Source organism: Pristis pectinata, chromosome 16 (genome assembly GCF_009764475.1).
Source record: "Pristis pectinata isolate sPriPec2 chromosome 16, sPriPec2.1.pri, whole genome shotgun sequence".
In the NCBI taxonomy this organism is placed as follows: Eukaryota; Metazoa; Chordata; class Chondrichthyes; order Rhinopristiformes; family Pristidae; genus Pristis; species Pristis pectinata.
This window is the reverse complement of record NC_067420.1, coordinates 9,339,664-9,353,503: the sequence shown is the minus strand read 5'-3', so window position 1 is coordinate 9,353,503 and position 13,840 is coordinate 9,339,664. Positions and strand designations below refer to the sequence as shown.

The following is a 13,840-nucleotide window of genomic DNA, read 5'->3' as shown; positions in this document are numbered from 1 at the left end:
CCCAGCAGGACGGTCTATACTAATGGAGAGAGAAAAACTGAGCCAACATAACAGATGAATGACTGATGATTAATGGCCAATTCTGATACAGACAAAAAGAAAGTGTGAGTCACCTAAAGTTGGAGAATTTAATTTTGAGTTCAGAAGTCAGAAATGTACCCAGATGAAAGGTGAGGTGTTGTTCCTCAAGCTTGCATTGGGTGCCATGGTAACAGTGCAGGAGGCAACAGTTATAGAGATCAGAGTGGGAGTGAGATGGAGAATTAAAGTGTCAGGCAGTGAGTAGCTCAGGGTTACTCCTGCTTTTGGTTTCTCCATTGTAGAGGATGCAGTACATTGGATTGGAAGAAGTGCAAGTGAATCGCTGCTTCACCTGGAAGAACTGGGCTCCTGGATGGTGAAAAGGGAAGAGGTGAAAGGACAGATGACATATCTCTTGTGTTTGCATGGAAAAGTGCCACAAGACCAGGAGTGGTATTGGTATTGGTTTATTGTCATCACTTGGACTGAGGTACAGTGAAAAACTTGTCTTGCATACCGATCGTACAGGTCAATTCATTACACAGTGCAGTTATATTGAGTTAGTACAGAGTGCATTGAGGTAGTACAGGTAAAAACAATAACAGTAAAAAGTGTCACAGCTACAGAGGAAGTGCAGTGCAGGTAGACAATAAGGTGCAATATCACACAAGGTAGATTGTGAGGTCAGAGTCCATCTCATCGTATAAGGGAACCATTCAATAGTTTTATCACAGTGGAGTAGAAGCTATCATTGAGCCTGGTGGTATGTGCCCTCAGGCTCCTGTATCTTCTACCTGATGGAAGAAGAGAGAATGTCCTGGGTGGGTAGGGTCTCTGATTATGCTGGCTGTTTCACCAAGACAACAAGAGGTAAAGACAGAGTCCAAGGAGGGGAGTCTGGTGTCCGTGATGCGCTGGGCTGTGTCCACAACTCTCTACAGTTTCTTGCGATCCTGGGGAGATCAGTTGCTGTACCTATGGTGCATTGGTAAAAGTTGGTGAGAGTCAAAGGGGACAAACCAAATTTCTTTAGCCTCCTGAGGAAGTAGAGGTGCTGGTGAGCTTTCTTGGCTGTGGCATCTACGTGATTTGACCAGGACAGGCTGTTGGTGATGTTCACGCCTAGGAACTTGAAGCTCTCAACCCTCTTGACCTCAGCACCATTGATGTAGACAGGTGCATGTCCACTGCCCCCTTTCCTGAAGTCAATGACCAGCTCCTTTGTTTTGTTGACATTGAGGGAAAGGTTGTTGTCATGACACCATTCCATTAAGCTCTCTATCTCCATCCTGTACTCCGACTCATTGCTGTTTGAGATACGGCCTCCAACGGTGGTATCATCTGCAAACTTGTAGATGGAGTTAGAGCAGAATCTGGCCACACAGTCATGAGTGTATAGGGAGTAGAGTAGTGGGCTGAGGACACAGCCTTGTGGGGCACCAGCGTTGAGAATAATCGTGCCAGAGGTATTGCTGCCTATCCTCACTGATTGCATCTGTTTGTTAGAAAGTCAAGGATCCAGTTACAGAGGGAGGTGTTGAGTCCTAGGTGTCAGAGTTTGGTGACAAGCTTGCTTGGGATTATTGTATTGAAGGCACAGCTGTAGTCAATAAACAATAGTTTAACGTAAGTGCCTTTACTATCCAGATGCTCCGGAGATGAGTGTGGTGCCAGGGAGATGGCATCCGCTGTAGACCTGTTTCTGCGATAGGCGAATTGCAGTGGGTCCAGGTTGTCTGGGAGGCTGGAGTTGATGCGTGCCATAAGCAACCTCTCAAAGCACCTCATGATAGTGGATGTCAGAGCCACTGGTCAGTAGTTATTGAGGCATGTTACCTTGCTTTTCTTCGGTACCAGGATGTAGATACCGGGTAGGTGGTGTAGAAGAATGGACCATGGTGTTGTGAAGGGAGTAATCTCTTGGAAATGTTGAAAGGGGAGGGGAGAGGAGTATGTGTCTGGAGGTGAATCTTGTTGGATTTGGCAGAAGTTCTAAAGGGTGATTAAGTGGTCTGTTTTGGCGGGGCCAATGCACTTCAAAGCCTGAGCGACTCCTAGATCTCTTCAGTGCCCAAAGCTGTGATTCCCCAAAACAGTGCCAATCTATACCCATGACTGCTCATGTAAGCTCCCAGCCCATTGCCAAAACAGGCATCCAACTCCACAGGCAACCAATAGATTACCTCACTCATGACTGGGAGAGTCTCCTGCATGGGTGCCCAACATCATTCTGCTCATCCACAAAGGAAAATGATTGAGGCATTTCCAATAAACTTCCAGGTCTACTACAGGCCAATGATGTAGCAGTGATACGCATGATTTCCGTTACTTTCCTAACCAACAACCAAGCCTTAATTGTACCATCAATTATCACTTTTGGATTTGGAAAAGATTCAATATCTTTTGTTTCCACCTTCTCATTATACGATTCTACTTTGCGCATAATACCCCAACAGGAGTGCTGCTTTGCACCTGTTGCAAATGGGGAGTGTTATCTTAACCAACAGTTAATTTCTACAGGCACTTGCACCCCATGCAGTTTGCCAACTGTTTGGCACTTCCATCAACTGGCTGGTCTGAGCCAATGCAAAATGATTAGTGAATGAGAGAAACAAAATGGAAACCTAGGTATTCCCACATCTGGTACCATCTGCCCAGGTACATCAGAGTCACTTTACGCAAAGATAAGAAGTAACTGGTTATGCTGCAAGTTAATCTATAAATGATGAATTCTCATGACAGTAAAACAAACTGTGGGTGAAGAAGAGTCATTACTCATTTGTCCAATGTGTGAAATAGGTGCAGGTGGTGAGGCAGTGATGCACAATGTGCTAACAGAAGACATATGTTTCCACAAACAGTTCATGCGATATGGTTTCTGGTTAATGTGAGCTGTGGTCTCCCTGCATATGGACAGCTCTTTGTTCCTACTCACTTTCTATATCTCTTGGGATCTGTACCTCCTTCAGCCTGGTAACTTGGGTTTTGCTCAGTTTTCTGCCTGCAGGAAGTGAACTTAAGATGGACAAGGTCAGATGAATTTATAGAACATAGAACATTACAGCACAGTACAGGCCCTTCAGTCCATAATGTTGTGCCAACATTTTAGCCTGATTTAATATTTATCTAATCCTTCCCTCCCACATAGCCTTCCATTTATTTATCATTCATGTGGCTAACTGAGAGTCTCTTAAATATCCCTAATGTATATCTGCCCCCACAACCTCTGCCGGCAGTGTGTTCCATGCACCCACCACTCTCTGTGGGGGAAAAAAAAACTTACCTCTGACAACCCCCCTATACCTTCCTCCAATCACCTTAAAATTATGCCCCCCTGTGTTATACATTTCCTCCCCATCAGCATCACAACTGATTGGCAGAAGTTGGTGTATTGATGAATTTTACAATTTACCTTTGACAAAATAAAACACTCAAGTTATTCAGAGGAAAACAGAATGTGATGAGTGCCACTAAGTTGACGAGAGAAGTAGCTTCAATATGGCTAAAGAGTCTCAAAAGGGAGACAGGACAGCAAAGCGGACAGATCTAACAAAAGACAAAGCATTTATGGCTCTGAGTTACTGATATGCAAATCTGCACCTTCTGGCGAGTCTCCAAGGTTATTTTCTTCATGAATCACACAAAGCCAAAATCTCCATAAAGTTTTCAGTGATTTCTCTCTCAATTATTGCTTTTCTCTCTCTCAATGACGTTACTCTTGGACTGATGTGGTTCCTTTGTCAACAATTGTTCAAATGTGACAAACTTTATTGTCTTACTCCCATTCCTTAGGGCACTAACAAAGTACAGATGAGTGATCACCATGGTTTTCTCCTTATCCTACACAGTTGATCTTCATTGTTGACAACCATAGAACATCGAAGAGCACAACACAGGACCAAGCCCACAATGTTGTGCCACACTAATTAAACTAGTAATTAAACGCCTAACTAAACTAGTCCCTTCTACCTGTACATCCACATCTCTCCATTCTTTGCAATATTCATGTACCCATCAAAGAGCCTCTTAAACCCCTCTATCGTATTTGCCTCCACAACCACCCCTAGCAACACATTCTAAACACCCACCATTCTCTGTGTAAAAAAAAAACTTGCCCCGCACATCTCCTTTGAACTTACCCCCCTCACCTTAAATGCATGCCTCTAGTATTAGATATTTTGACCTCAGGAAAAAGCTGTCTACCCTATCTATGCCTCTCGTAATCTTATAAACCTCTATCAGGTCTCCCCTCAGCCTCCACTGCTTCAGAGAAAATAATCCAAGTTTGTCCAAACTCTCCTTATGGCACATGCCCTCTGATCCAGGCAGCATCCTGGTGAACTTCTTCTGCACCCTATCCAAAGCCTCCACATTCTTCCTATAATGGAGTGACCAGAATTGACTGCAGTACTCCAGATGCGGCCTAACCAGAGATTTATAAAGATGGAACATAATTTCCTCTTGAACTCAGTGCCTCAACTAATAATCTGTTATCAAAGTTAGAGGAAGGGTGGTGCAAATTTTACCTGGTGGGAATCACTGCTTTAGGTTTGCCTCGGATAAATCTAAAGGAGAGCAGGAATCACTCAGATTGGTTCATTGAAAAACAGATAGTTCGAAGTTTTGAAAGAGAGCTTTGTAACACAGGCAAGTCTATAAATTATAAAATAAGTGCATGGATAATGAGATATGATCAGAAAAGACATAAATATTTCACAGCTCATCATCTTCAGTCCTTTGTCACTTCCACCTATCACCTCCCAGCTTCTGACATCATTTCCATTCTCTCCCTCCCCCACCTGCATATCATCCCCTTCCCTCTCATCTGGATCCACCTATTACCCTCCAGCTCTTGCCCACCCTTCACCTTTTATACTGGCTATCTCCCCTCTATCTTTCAGACCAGATGAAGGGTCTTGGCCCAAAACGTCAACTGTCCATTTCCCTCCACAGATGCTGCCTGACCTGCTGAGTTCCTCCAGTGTTTTGTGTATTGCTGAGGAAATATATGTGTCTAGATGTGTGGAGAGGGCAGTTCATGCAGCTTCTATTGATACCTCTTTTGTACCCTCTCTAAAGCCTCCACATCCATCCTATGGTGTGGTAACCGCACATAATACTTCAAATGTGGCCGAACTAAAATTTCATACTGCCTGAACATGATTTCACTCAACACCCCAACTGGTGAAGGCAAGCACACTGTATTCCACTTGTGTAGCCATGGGCTTAGCATTTTGCACACTGTGTCTCAAAGAGAGAAGGTGATTTTCCATGTCAAAACATAAGACAATTTGACAACTGCAGAGGCTAAATTTCAGGGGGAGAAAAAGATGCCATTGGACATTCAGCATGACGAAACCCTGTGCATGCCCTTGCATTGTAGAACCTCGAGCCTTCTGTCAGTCATGCAAGGGACCACTGGAGCTGGCATGTGCTTGCAGCGCTCACTACAGTCGAGACTATCTCTATTGATTTGCTCGGTGCAAGTTTATTCATTAGTTGCATCTCAATTACCTTCAAGGACTGGCTGAGAAGCAGTTGTTTCACTTCTGGGAAATGCTTGCTGAAGGCAGGTTAAAATCTGCCATTTTTAGTGCTGTCCTTGCTGGTTACAAATCCACCCTTAAGCTATCCGCTGATCAAATCAGCACTTGGTGACCATCCAAACTCATGAGAGAGGGAGGGAGATAGAGAGCAAGATCAGAGACTAAAGACATTCTGCAGAGGTGAAGTAAATGTATAAGGCTGGATTCGTGGCACATGACTGTTGCAGAGGAGAGGCAACATGAACATAGAACAGGAACAGGCCCTTTGGCCCACAATGTTGTGCTGAACTGTCAAACTAACAACACCTAATCCCTTCTGCCTGCACATGATCCATATCCCCACATTCTTGCACGTTCATGTGCCTCTTAAATACCTCTATCATTTCTGTCTCCACCACCAACCTTGGCAGCTCATTCCAGGCACCCATCACTCTCTGTATAAAAAAACTTGCCCTACACATCTCCTTTGAATTTACCTCCTCTCAGCTTAAATGCAAGCCTTCTAGTATTAGACATTTCGCCCCTGGGAAAAAGATGCTAGCCATCTACTCTGTCTATGCCTCTCATGATCTTATAAACTTCTATCGGGTCTGCCCTCAGCCTCTGCTACCACCCACATGGGACCTTCTCCACTCACTGGGTCAAGATTTTACATAGTCATTCATTATAAATACTTTAAAATCCATATACATAAATAAAAGTAGGATCCAAAGGCTGATAGCAATTTATAGATATGTATTTTGGGTTGGCTGACCCTGGTCACTAGCCCAGCTGTTGGCCAATAGGAGGCTGAGGTGAAGAGGACAGAAGCATCTCAGTGGAAGCAAGACAAACAAATGAGGGAGAAAGGAAGAGACGTTTATGTCAATGCATAGACTTGCTTAATTGTCATCCTTTATTTGAAAACTCAGTTGCTGCAAATTGTTTTATGTTTCAATAGGGACAGTCACTGTCTCTCTTTGACCAGGGGCATGCAAAATATCAAATGGATCAATATACCTGGATCAATATGCACATGTCAATGAATATTGTCATAAACCATGTCTGTTGGTCTATTTGGTGGGCAGGATGGGGAAAGATTTAATGCACACCCTTGGGCAGGCAAGAGTGGGGTTTAACATTTCAAAAATGATAACTCAACCCCTTGTCTTTCCAAACTGACTCCAGACCCCTTTCCTTCCTGATGACTTCTCCCCACCCAACCTCCAGCCCCAACTTCTCGCTTGCTCCTTTTCTGTCGGGTCCTGCTGAAACTGCATTTGGAAGATTGCCTAAGTTCTGATCTCCCTCGCTTGTGATCAAAGTATTGCGGTGAAGATTCACCAGGTTGGTTCCTAGGATGCTTGGTTTATTATACGAGGAAAGGTTAAGCAGAGTGGGCTTGTACTTTCTTGAGTTTAGAAGAAGGAAAGTTGATCTCATTGAGTTAGCAAAATTCACATGGGGCCTGACTGTGGTTACAGAGTTGATGCTTCCTCTGGCTGGGGCATCTTAGAACCAAGGACCACAAGGACGATCGGCATAAGGTAACAGGCGTTCAAATCGTGAACTCAGAAGAATATTACCCAGAGGCTTGGAGGAATGTGGAAATCACTACTGCGTGGAATGGTTAAGGAGGCAAACAATCTAGAATCACTTGAAGGGAGGCTAGATATGCACAAGACAAGGAAAGGAATAGACTGATGGAGTCAGATAAGGAACTGCTGGTTAAAAGTATGATCTGTCTTCATTTCCAGAAAGCTTTGGAACATTCTGTCTGAAAACAAGTGAGTCATGACAAATGCCCAAAATCATACTTTGCATTAGAAAAAAACAAAAGGCCCATGCATTTGCTGTTATTAACTCACTGCATTCAGAGGGTCATCTCAGTTTCAATCTATAAAATGCTGGAACCATTCATGTTAAATGTCAATTTAAGCAAAGTGAACACTTTACTCTGGTTTTTAACAGTCTTTAGTTGCTTAATAATGAGGTCTACTTCTCATGCTCATTGACCTGTCAATGGTGTGTTTTTCCACTTTTTCAACCAAATGGTCCCAAACTAGGTATCACACATCCTCTACACATAGAGAATAAATCTCCCTTTACTCTATTCTTTAATGGCAGTATGAGAATCACTCGGCATACACCTCTGTAAAATATTTTTTTATTGTGAACCCATATTGCCTGTGGCGTCTCTGTGCAATGGTTAGTGTTGAGTTATGAGCAATTTCATGCTGATAGTTTGCAGCCTCTGGGAGCCGAAGACCTTGCAAACTGGTAGAAATATTAGATATTAAGACATTGAAGGAGCCCACTGTGTCAGCAAGCAGGCACTTTTAAGTTATGATGTTTGACTACCTGTATAATTAAATCGTTTCCATTCAAAAAAAAACCCCAGTGTGTGGGAAATTTATCCACGAGGATAAAATATGGAAAGAACCCATCAAAACAGCACCTCATTGACTTGCGCAACAGGTAAGCATTCTCTTAACTATGCTAATTCCTTCAATTATAGCCAGGAAGGGAAGTTATTGATAGCATAACAAGGAAAGCCAATCAAAAGACATTAATCTCTATGAATCCACCTAACAAATTATAGAGAAGCTTAGAAAGCAGATAAATCTGAAATCCTTCCGACCAGTACTAAAAGTCCTCAGCTTATTAGGCATATTTTTCCCCAGTAGCTCTTGGATATTCTAGCTATTGCACAGTGACACGTTTTTGAACAGTATGGGTGTTACACACAGTTAAATAGCAAAGCCACACCATGGCAATCCTTTTATTCAAAGTGCTAATTACCGGGAAGTCAAGTAAGTTCCTGATTTCAATGCTGCGTCAATGAGGTCTGCGGCAAACTTGACAATGCACTCCTGCAGATAAAGGTGAAGGAAACAAAAACTTGTATAATCCTGTCAACAACCAAGATAGATCAGGAAGGCCTTGGGGAGGGAGAAGAAAGAATTGAGGAAATTTCATCCATGAACCCAAAAACAATTAGATAAAGATAACTGGTAGTAAAGATGATTGAAAAGCATACTCCAAGCCTCAGGATACCTGTGTCAAGTGTTCTGGTGGTATTGAAAAATCGTTTGCATTGTCTACTCTCTTTCAAACCTTGTCATAGATAAATAATTCAGAAAGAACAATGCAACAACACTGTGTTTAATTTTAAAAGGAAACATTGTGTACGTTTTTGTTGAAATCTTGTACGACAGGCAGATTTTGAGCATTGACATATTTGAGCATGTTTTCTAGGGAAGGGACATTTGGCAGGAATCCAGGATTTGATTGGTTGGAAGGATTTAAGGATTCTGCCTGTGAAAAAGTGGACCCACACGTGGGATTTTCAGCAAAGGCGGGCTTTTAGCTTCTGGCCTTGTTTTAAATTGACCGATTGTTAAACTCTTGCTAACTAAAATATCCCTTTATTTATCCTTTCTCAATTACTGCTGATTTTTAAAGTAATTTCTGATTAACCAGTGGGGAGCCAATTATATGTGGGAACTAGCTTCGAAGAGCAATGACTCTGCCAGGTAAGGGATTTAAATTAGATTAATTGAATTGAAATTATAAACCACAAAAAGCACCCAGGTGAATCTGCCGATTTTAATTTGTACCTTTGAAACCCCAGGAGCTGTTCTGCATGTCACTGACAAAGTTTAACAATTCACTACCCCTGCTTCAAAAAACCTTTACTGTTATTATCTGAGCTTTACGCCTGATACACAGAATTGTCACCTTGTAATGTCAGGCCGGTGCACTCAGGGAAGGGAAGACTCCAGAATCGCTTGTTGGTTTCAAATTAAATTTCTTAGCGATTGCATCATTTTCCTTGACATCTGCAGCTGACTGCACCCTACAGTTACAAGCACAACATTCTTAAGGAAACAGAATGCCAATGGTTTGAATCACGGAAAAGAATCTCACAATCACACACTATCTCATACTGAACATTCATAGTCAAGTAGAAAAAGAGAGTGCTAAAATCACTTTGAGTTTTGAAAGGAGCATGTGATAGGTCTTTGTCTTTACATTAATTATCACACAAGAAATAACTCCTTCATTGGAGAATGATATATTGGAAATAGCATGTCAGCTGCCGCATTTTGGACTAGGAATGCCACACATTGTACCTGTGGGATTGAGGGCAACGCAACATTTAGGTTATATTAATTCAGGGCAGTGGCTCTGAACCATTATTTGTCGGCACTCTCCACTGCATTTCCCTTGTTTATTTTGTCTTATCCTTTAGCTGTTCCTCAAGAACCTTCTTTTCAAAGGAACAGAGGACGATGTCACTCTAAGTAATAACGATGAGTTGCTTTTCAATGACGTGTTTATTGTATCTTTTTCCACTTCATTGTACACCTGTAATCGATGAACATTTGCTGAATATTATTTCACTAGAGCAATGTGGCTTCTAAATAATTTGTGGCATTTCCACTACTGTTACATCCAAAGAAGAAGGACATTTTAACATAGCCAGCATGTCTCTTCTCTATCACAAGCTCCTCTCACCTCTCTATGTTTGGGGATGAGACAGGATGGGACTTCTTCCTCCCCCAGAAATCCTGCTGTTTCTATATTTCCTAAGAATCTTTGGTAGCCTATTCACAGCTAACTGTCAGTGCAACATCAGCCATCTTGACTCTTCTGCTCCCCTCACCCACTCCAACTTCACCCCTTCTGAACACTCTGCCCTCCACTCCCCCTGCATAAACCCTGACGTCGTCATCAAACCTGTCGACAAAGGTGATGCCGTGGTAGTCTGGTGTAATGACCTCTACCTTGCAGAGGCCAGATGGCAACTTTTGGACACCTCCTTCTACCTACCCCTGAACCATGACCCCACCAAGGACCACCAGGACATTGTCTCCCACACCATCACAGACCTCATCACCTCAGGAGATCTCCCCCCCACAGCTACCAACATGACAGTCCCACAACCTAGGACTGCCCGCTTCTATCTTCTACCCATAATCCACAAGTAGCACTGTCCTGGCAGACCTATCGTCTCCGCATGCTCTTGCCCCACTGAGCTCGTATCCTCGTACCTGGACACCATTTTGTCCGCCTGGTCCAATTCCTTCCCACCTACATCCGTGAAAACCTCACATGATAGCCAACTCTTCCATAACTTTTCTGCACGCACAACCTCGTCTTCACCATGGGCGTCCAGGCCTTGTATACCTCCATTCCCCATCATGATGGCCTCACCACCCTCCGCTTCTTTCTTGACCAGAGACAGAACCAGTCCCCTTCCACTAATACTCTGCTCCACCTGCCTGAACTTGTCCTCACTCTAAACAACTTCTCTATTGATTCGTCTCACTCTCTGCAGACCGAGGGCGTAGCCATGGGCACTTACGTAGGCCCCAGCTATGCTGGTCTCTTCATTGGCTACGTTGAACAGTCTCTGCTCCAAGCCTACTCTGGCCCCACTCCTAAACTCTTTCTCCGCTATATCGACGACTGCATTGGTGCCACCTCTTGCATCCATGTGGAACTTGACAGTTTCATAAATTTCGCCACAAATTTTCACCTGGCTCTCCAATTCACTTGGACTATCTCTGATACCTCTCTCTCTTTTCTCAATCTCTCCATCTCCATCTCAGGAGATTCTTTATCCACCAACATCTTCTACAAACCCACTGACGCCCACAGCTACCTTGATTGCAGCACCTCCCACCCTGTCTCTTGCAAGGATGTCATCCCTTTCTCTCAATTTCTCCACCTCCGCCGCATCTGCTCCCATGATGAGGCTTTCCACTCCAGGACATCTGAGATGTCAGCTTCTTTACTTACTGTAGCTTCCCCCCTACTGTGGTCCAGAGAGCTTGTACCCACATCTCTGCCGTTTCCCGCACCTCCACTCTCACCCCCACCCCTCCCAGACCCAACAGGGATAGGGTCCCCCTTGTTCTCGTGTTTCATCCTACCAGCCTACATATGCAACACATTATTCTCCGCCCCTTCTGCCATCTCGAACGAGAACCCACCACCAAACATATCTTCCCTTCCCCACCCCTTTCTGCCTTTCGCAGGGACCGCTCTCTCCGTGACTCCCTCGTTCACTCCTTCCCCCCCCCCCCCATCCATCCCGCTTCTACCCTGGGGACTTGCCACTGCCCCCACCAGAAGTGTAAAACCTGCCCCTATACTACCTTCATCACCTCCATCCAGGGACCAAAACAGTCCTTTCAGGTGAGGCAGAGATTCACCTGCACCTCCCTTAATATCATCTATTGCATTTGGTGCTCCAAGTGTGGCCTCCTCTACATTAGTGAGACCAAACGCAGACTAGGTGACCATTTCGTAGAACACCTGCGCTCCGTCCATAACCGCGATATACTCTGTTGCCAGTCACTTCAACTTTCCCTCCCACTCCATCATTGGTATGTCAGTCCTTGGCCTTCTCCACTGCCAGGAGAAGTACAAACACAAACTAGAGGAACAGCATCTCATTTTCTGTCTTGTGACCTTACAGCCTAACGGCATGAACATTAAATTCTCCCATTTTAAGTTAAGCAAACTCCACCCCCCCAACACCAAGCCTCTTCTCTTCTTCCCTCTCCTAGCCCATCTCGCTTTTTTCTCCTTGCCTATTATTTTTTTCTTCTCCCCTCTCCCTATGAGGCACCTGCTTCCATACCTTTGGCGCATCCCCTGGTGGATCTGCTCTCCCCTCCTTCCCCGTGACTGTCTATCGCTATCTCTTACCTGCATCTACCCATCACCACCTTGTGCCCACCCTACCTCCCCTCTTTTGTCCACCTATCACTGCTCTGTTTCCCCCCCCCACCATATATTGGGCTTCCCCTTTTCCTATCTTCAGTTCTGACCAGAAACGTTGACTGTCCGCTTTTCTCCACGGATGCTGCCTGGCCTGCTGAGTTCCTCCAGTATCTTGTTGTTTTTTCAACCTTTGGTAACACTACCTGCACATTTGCGACATGGAACTTAAAGTGGGCCCCACAATATAATAGGTTCACTAATCTTTTGGACCAGTGAAAGAGCAGAGGGGAGACATAATGAGCCCTGAAGTCTTCCACAATGGAATGACAAAGTTCCATGGGTCAGTTTCCTGCAGGAATTGTGTAATGTCTGGGAACAATTACTAAATAATCCCATTCTTTGGATTTGGTATGGGGCAAGAATGAAGCAGCAGATGAGCCTACTGACCACCTGTTTAATGGCAGAACTGGACTTTAAGTACATGGACTTCAATGTAGCAGTAAGAACCTGGAGGTGATCTCTCTTGAAGCTAACAAATTGATCTCACAAATTCCTTCTTTAAATATAACAATTCATTCACTGTGTAATTTAATGTCATGTGTAATTAGTTTTAAAAAAAAATGACTAACGTTGTTCCTGTTTCCTGCAGGGACCTCTGTGATGCAGGTGACTGCTTCAGATGCAGATGATCCAACATATGGAAGCAGTGCAAGGTTGTTGTACAGTCTAGTGGAGGAACAGGACCAATTCACAGTGGACCTCAAGACTGGTAGGTAGGAGCTGCACCTTGTCCTGAATACAGTTCTTGCTATAGGAAAGAAATACCAGGCTCTGTTGGTTTTTCTGCACAATCAGGGCCTTTTAGAAAGGAATATTTAGCATCTCCAGGCCTCAAATTTGTCAGAGTATTGTCATAATGACTGAATGTCCTTGCATAATGATTTAAATGTATCTTCCTCCCCTACATCTATACTTATCATCTCCTGCACTTCATTTACTCTCAAGTACATGCTCCTTAAATGTCCTCATTCTTCACCCTCTCCCAACTGCTGTTGTTTCTTTTGCCTTGTTCTCCAATGTTTTTTTCTTTCTGTGACTCTCCCTCTCTCTTCCTTCTCTCAATCTATTTTTCTTTTCTGTGTCTCACACATCCTTTCTTTTCTATGCATTCCCCTTTTGCTTTTTTTTTAACTCCCTCATTCTCCCTCTTTTTTGTTTTGTCTTGGTTCTCCGTTCCTCTTTTTCCATCACATTCCTTTCTTCCTTCACTTCTCTTGTTGTCCCCTTGTTGCTTCTTTCCCAATGCTTTTCCTTCTTGTCACATTGTCTATTAATAGGCCCCGGAATATTGGAATAATACAGACAGCAGGATCATCCCTTTCTATAAAAGTATTGATTAACCCATTTCTTTTCATCAATGGAGAACATGACCTTATTAGTCCATAATCATTCAAACTGATTGATTTTTGGCACTGAGTTTTAAATGCTGTTCCTAACTGATGTTCAACATGCCATTTGCTGTTTTGATTGGGCGGTCATCCTATTTACCAAGATTC

At 43.7% G+C, this 13,840-nt stretch overlaps 1 protein-coding gene across 3 annotated transcripts in view; it reads left to right on the top strand.

Moving 5' to 3' along the window:
- Positions 1-13,840, top strand: part of LOC127578699 (cadherin-22) — a 783,176-nt gene that overhangs the window by 351,289 nt on the left and 418,047 nt on the right. For all 3 annotated transcript variants that reach the window (XR_007957561.1, XM_052031006.1, XM_052031005.1), the window contains exon 4: positions 12,934-13,053. Coding sequence is in view for 2 of the 3 variants with exons in the window: in XM_052031006.1 (XP_051886966.1) it covers positions 12,934-13,053 (120 nt within the window). In the remaining variant the exon portion in view is untranslated. The remainder of the gene's footprint in view (positions 1-12,933; positions 13,054-13,840) is intronic.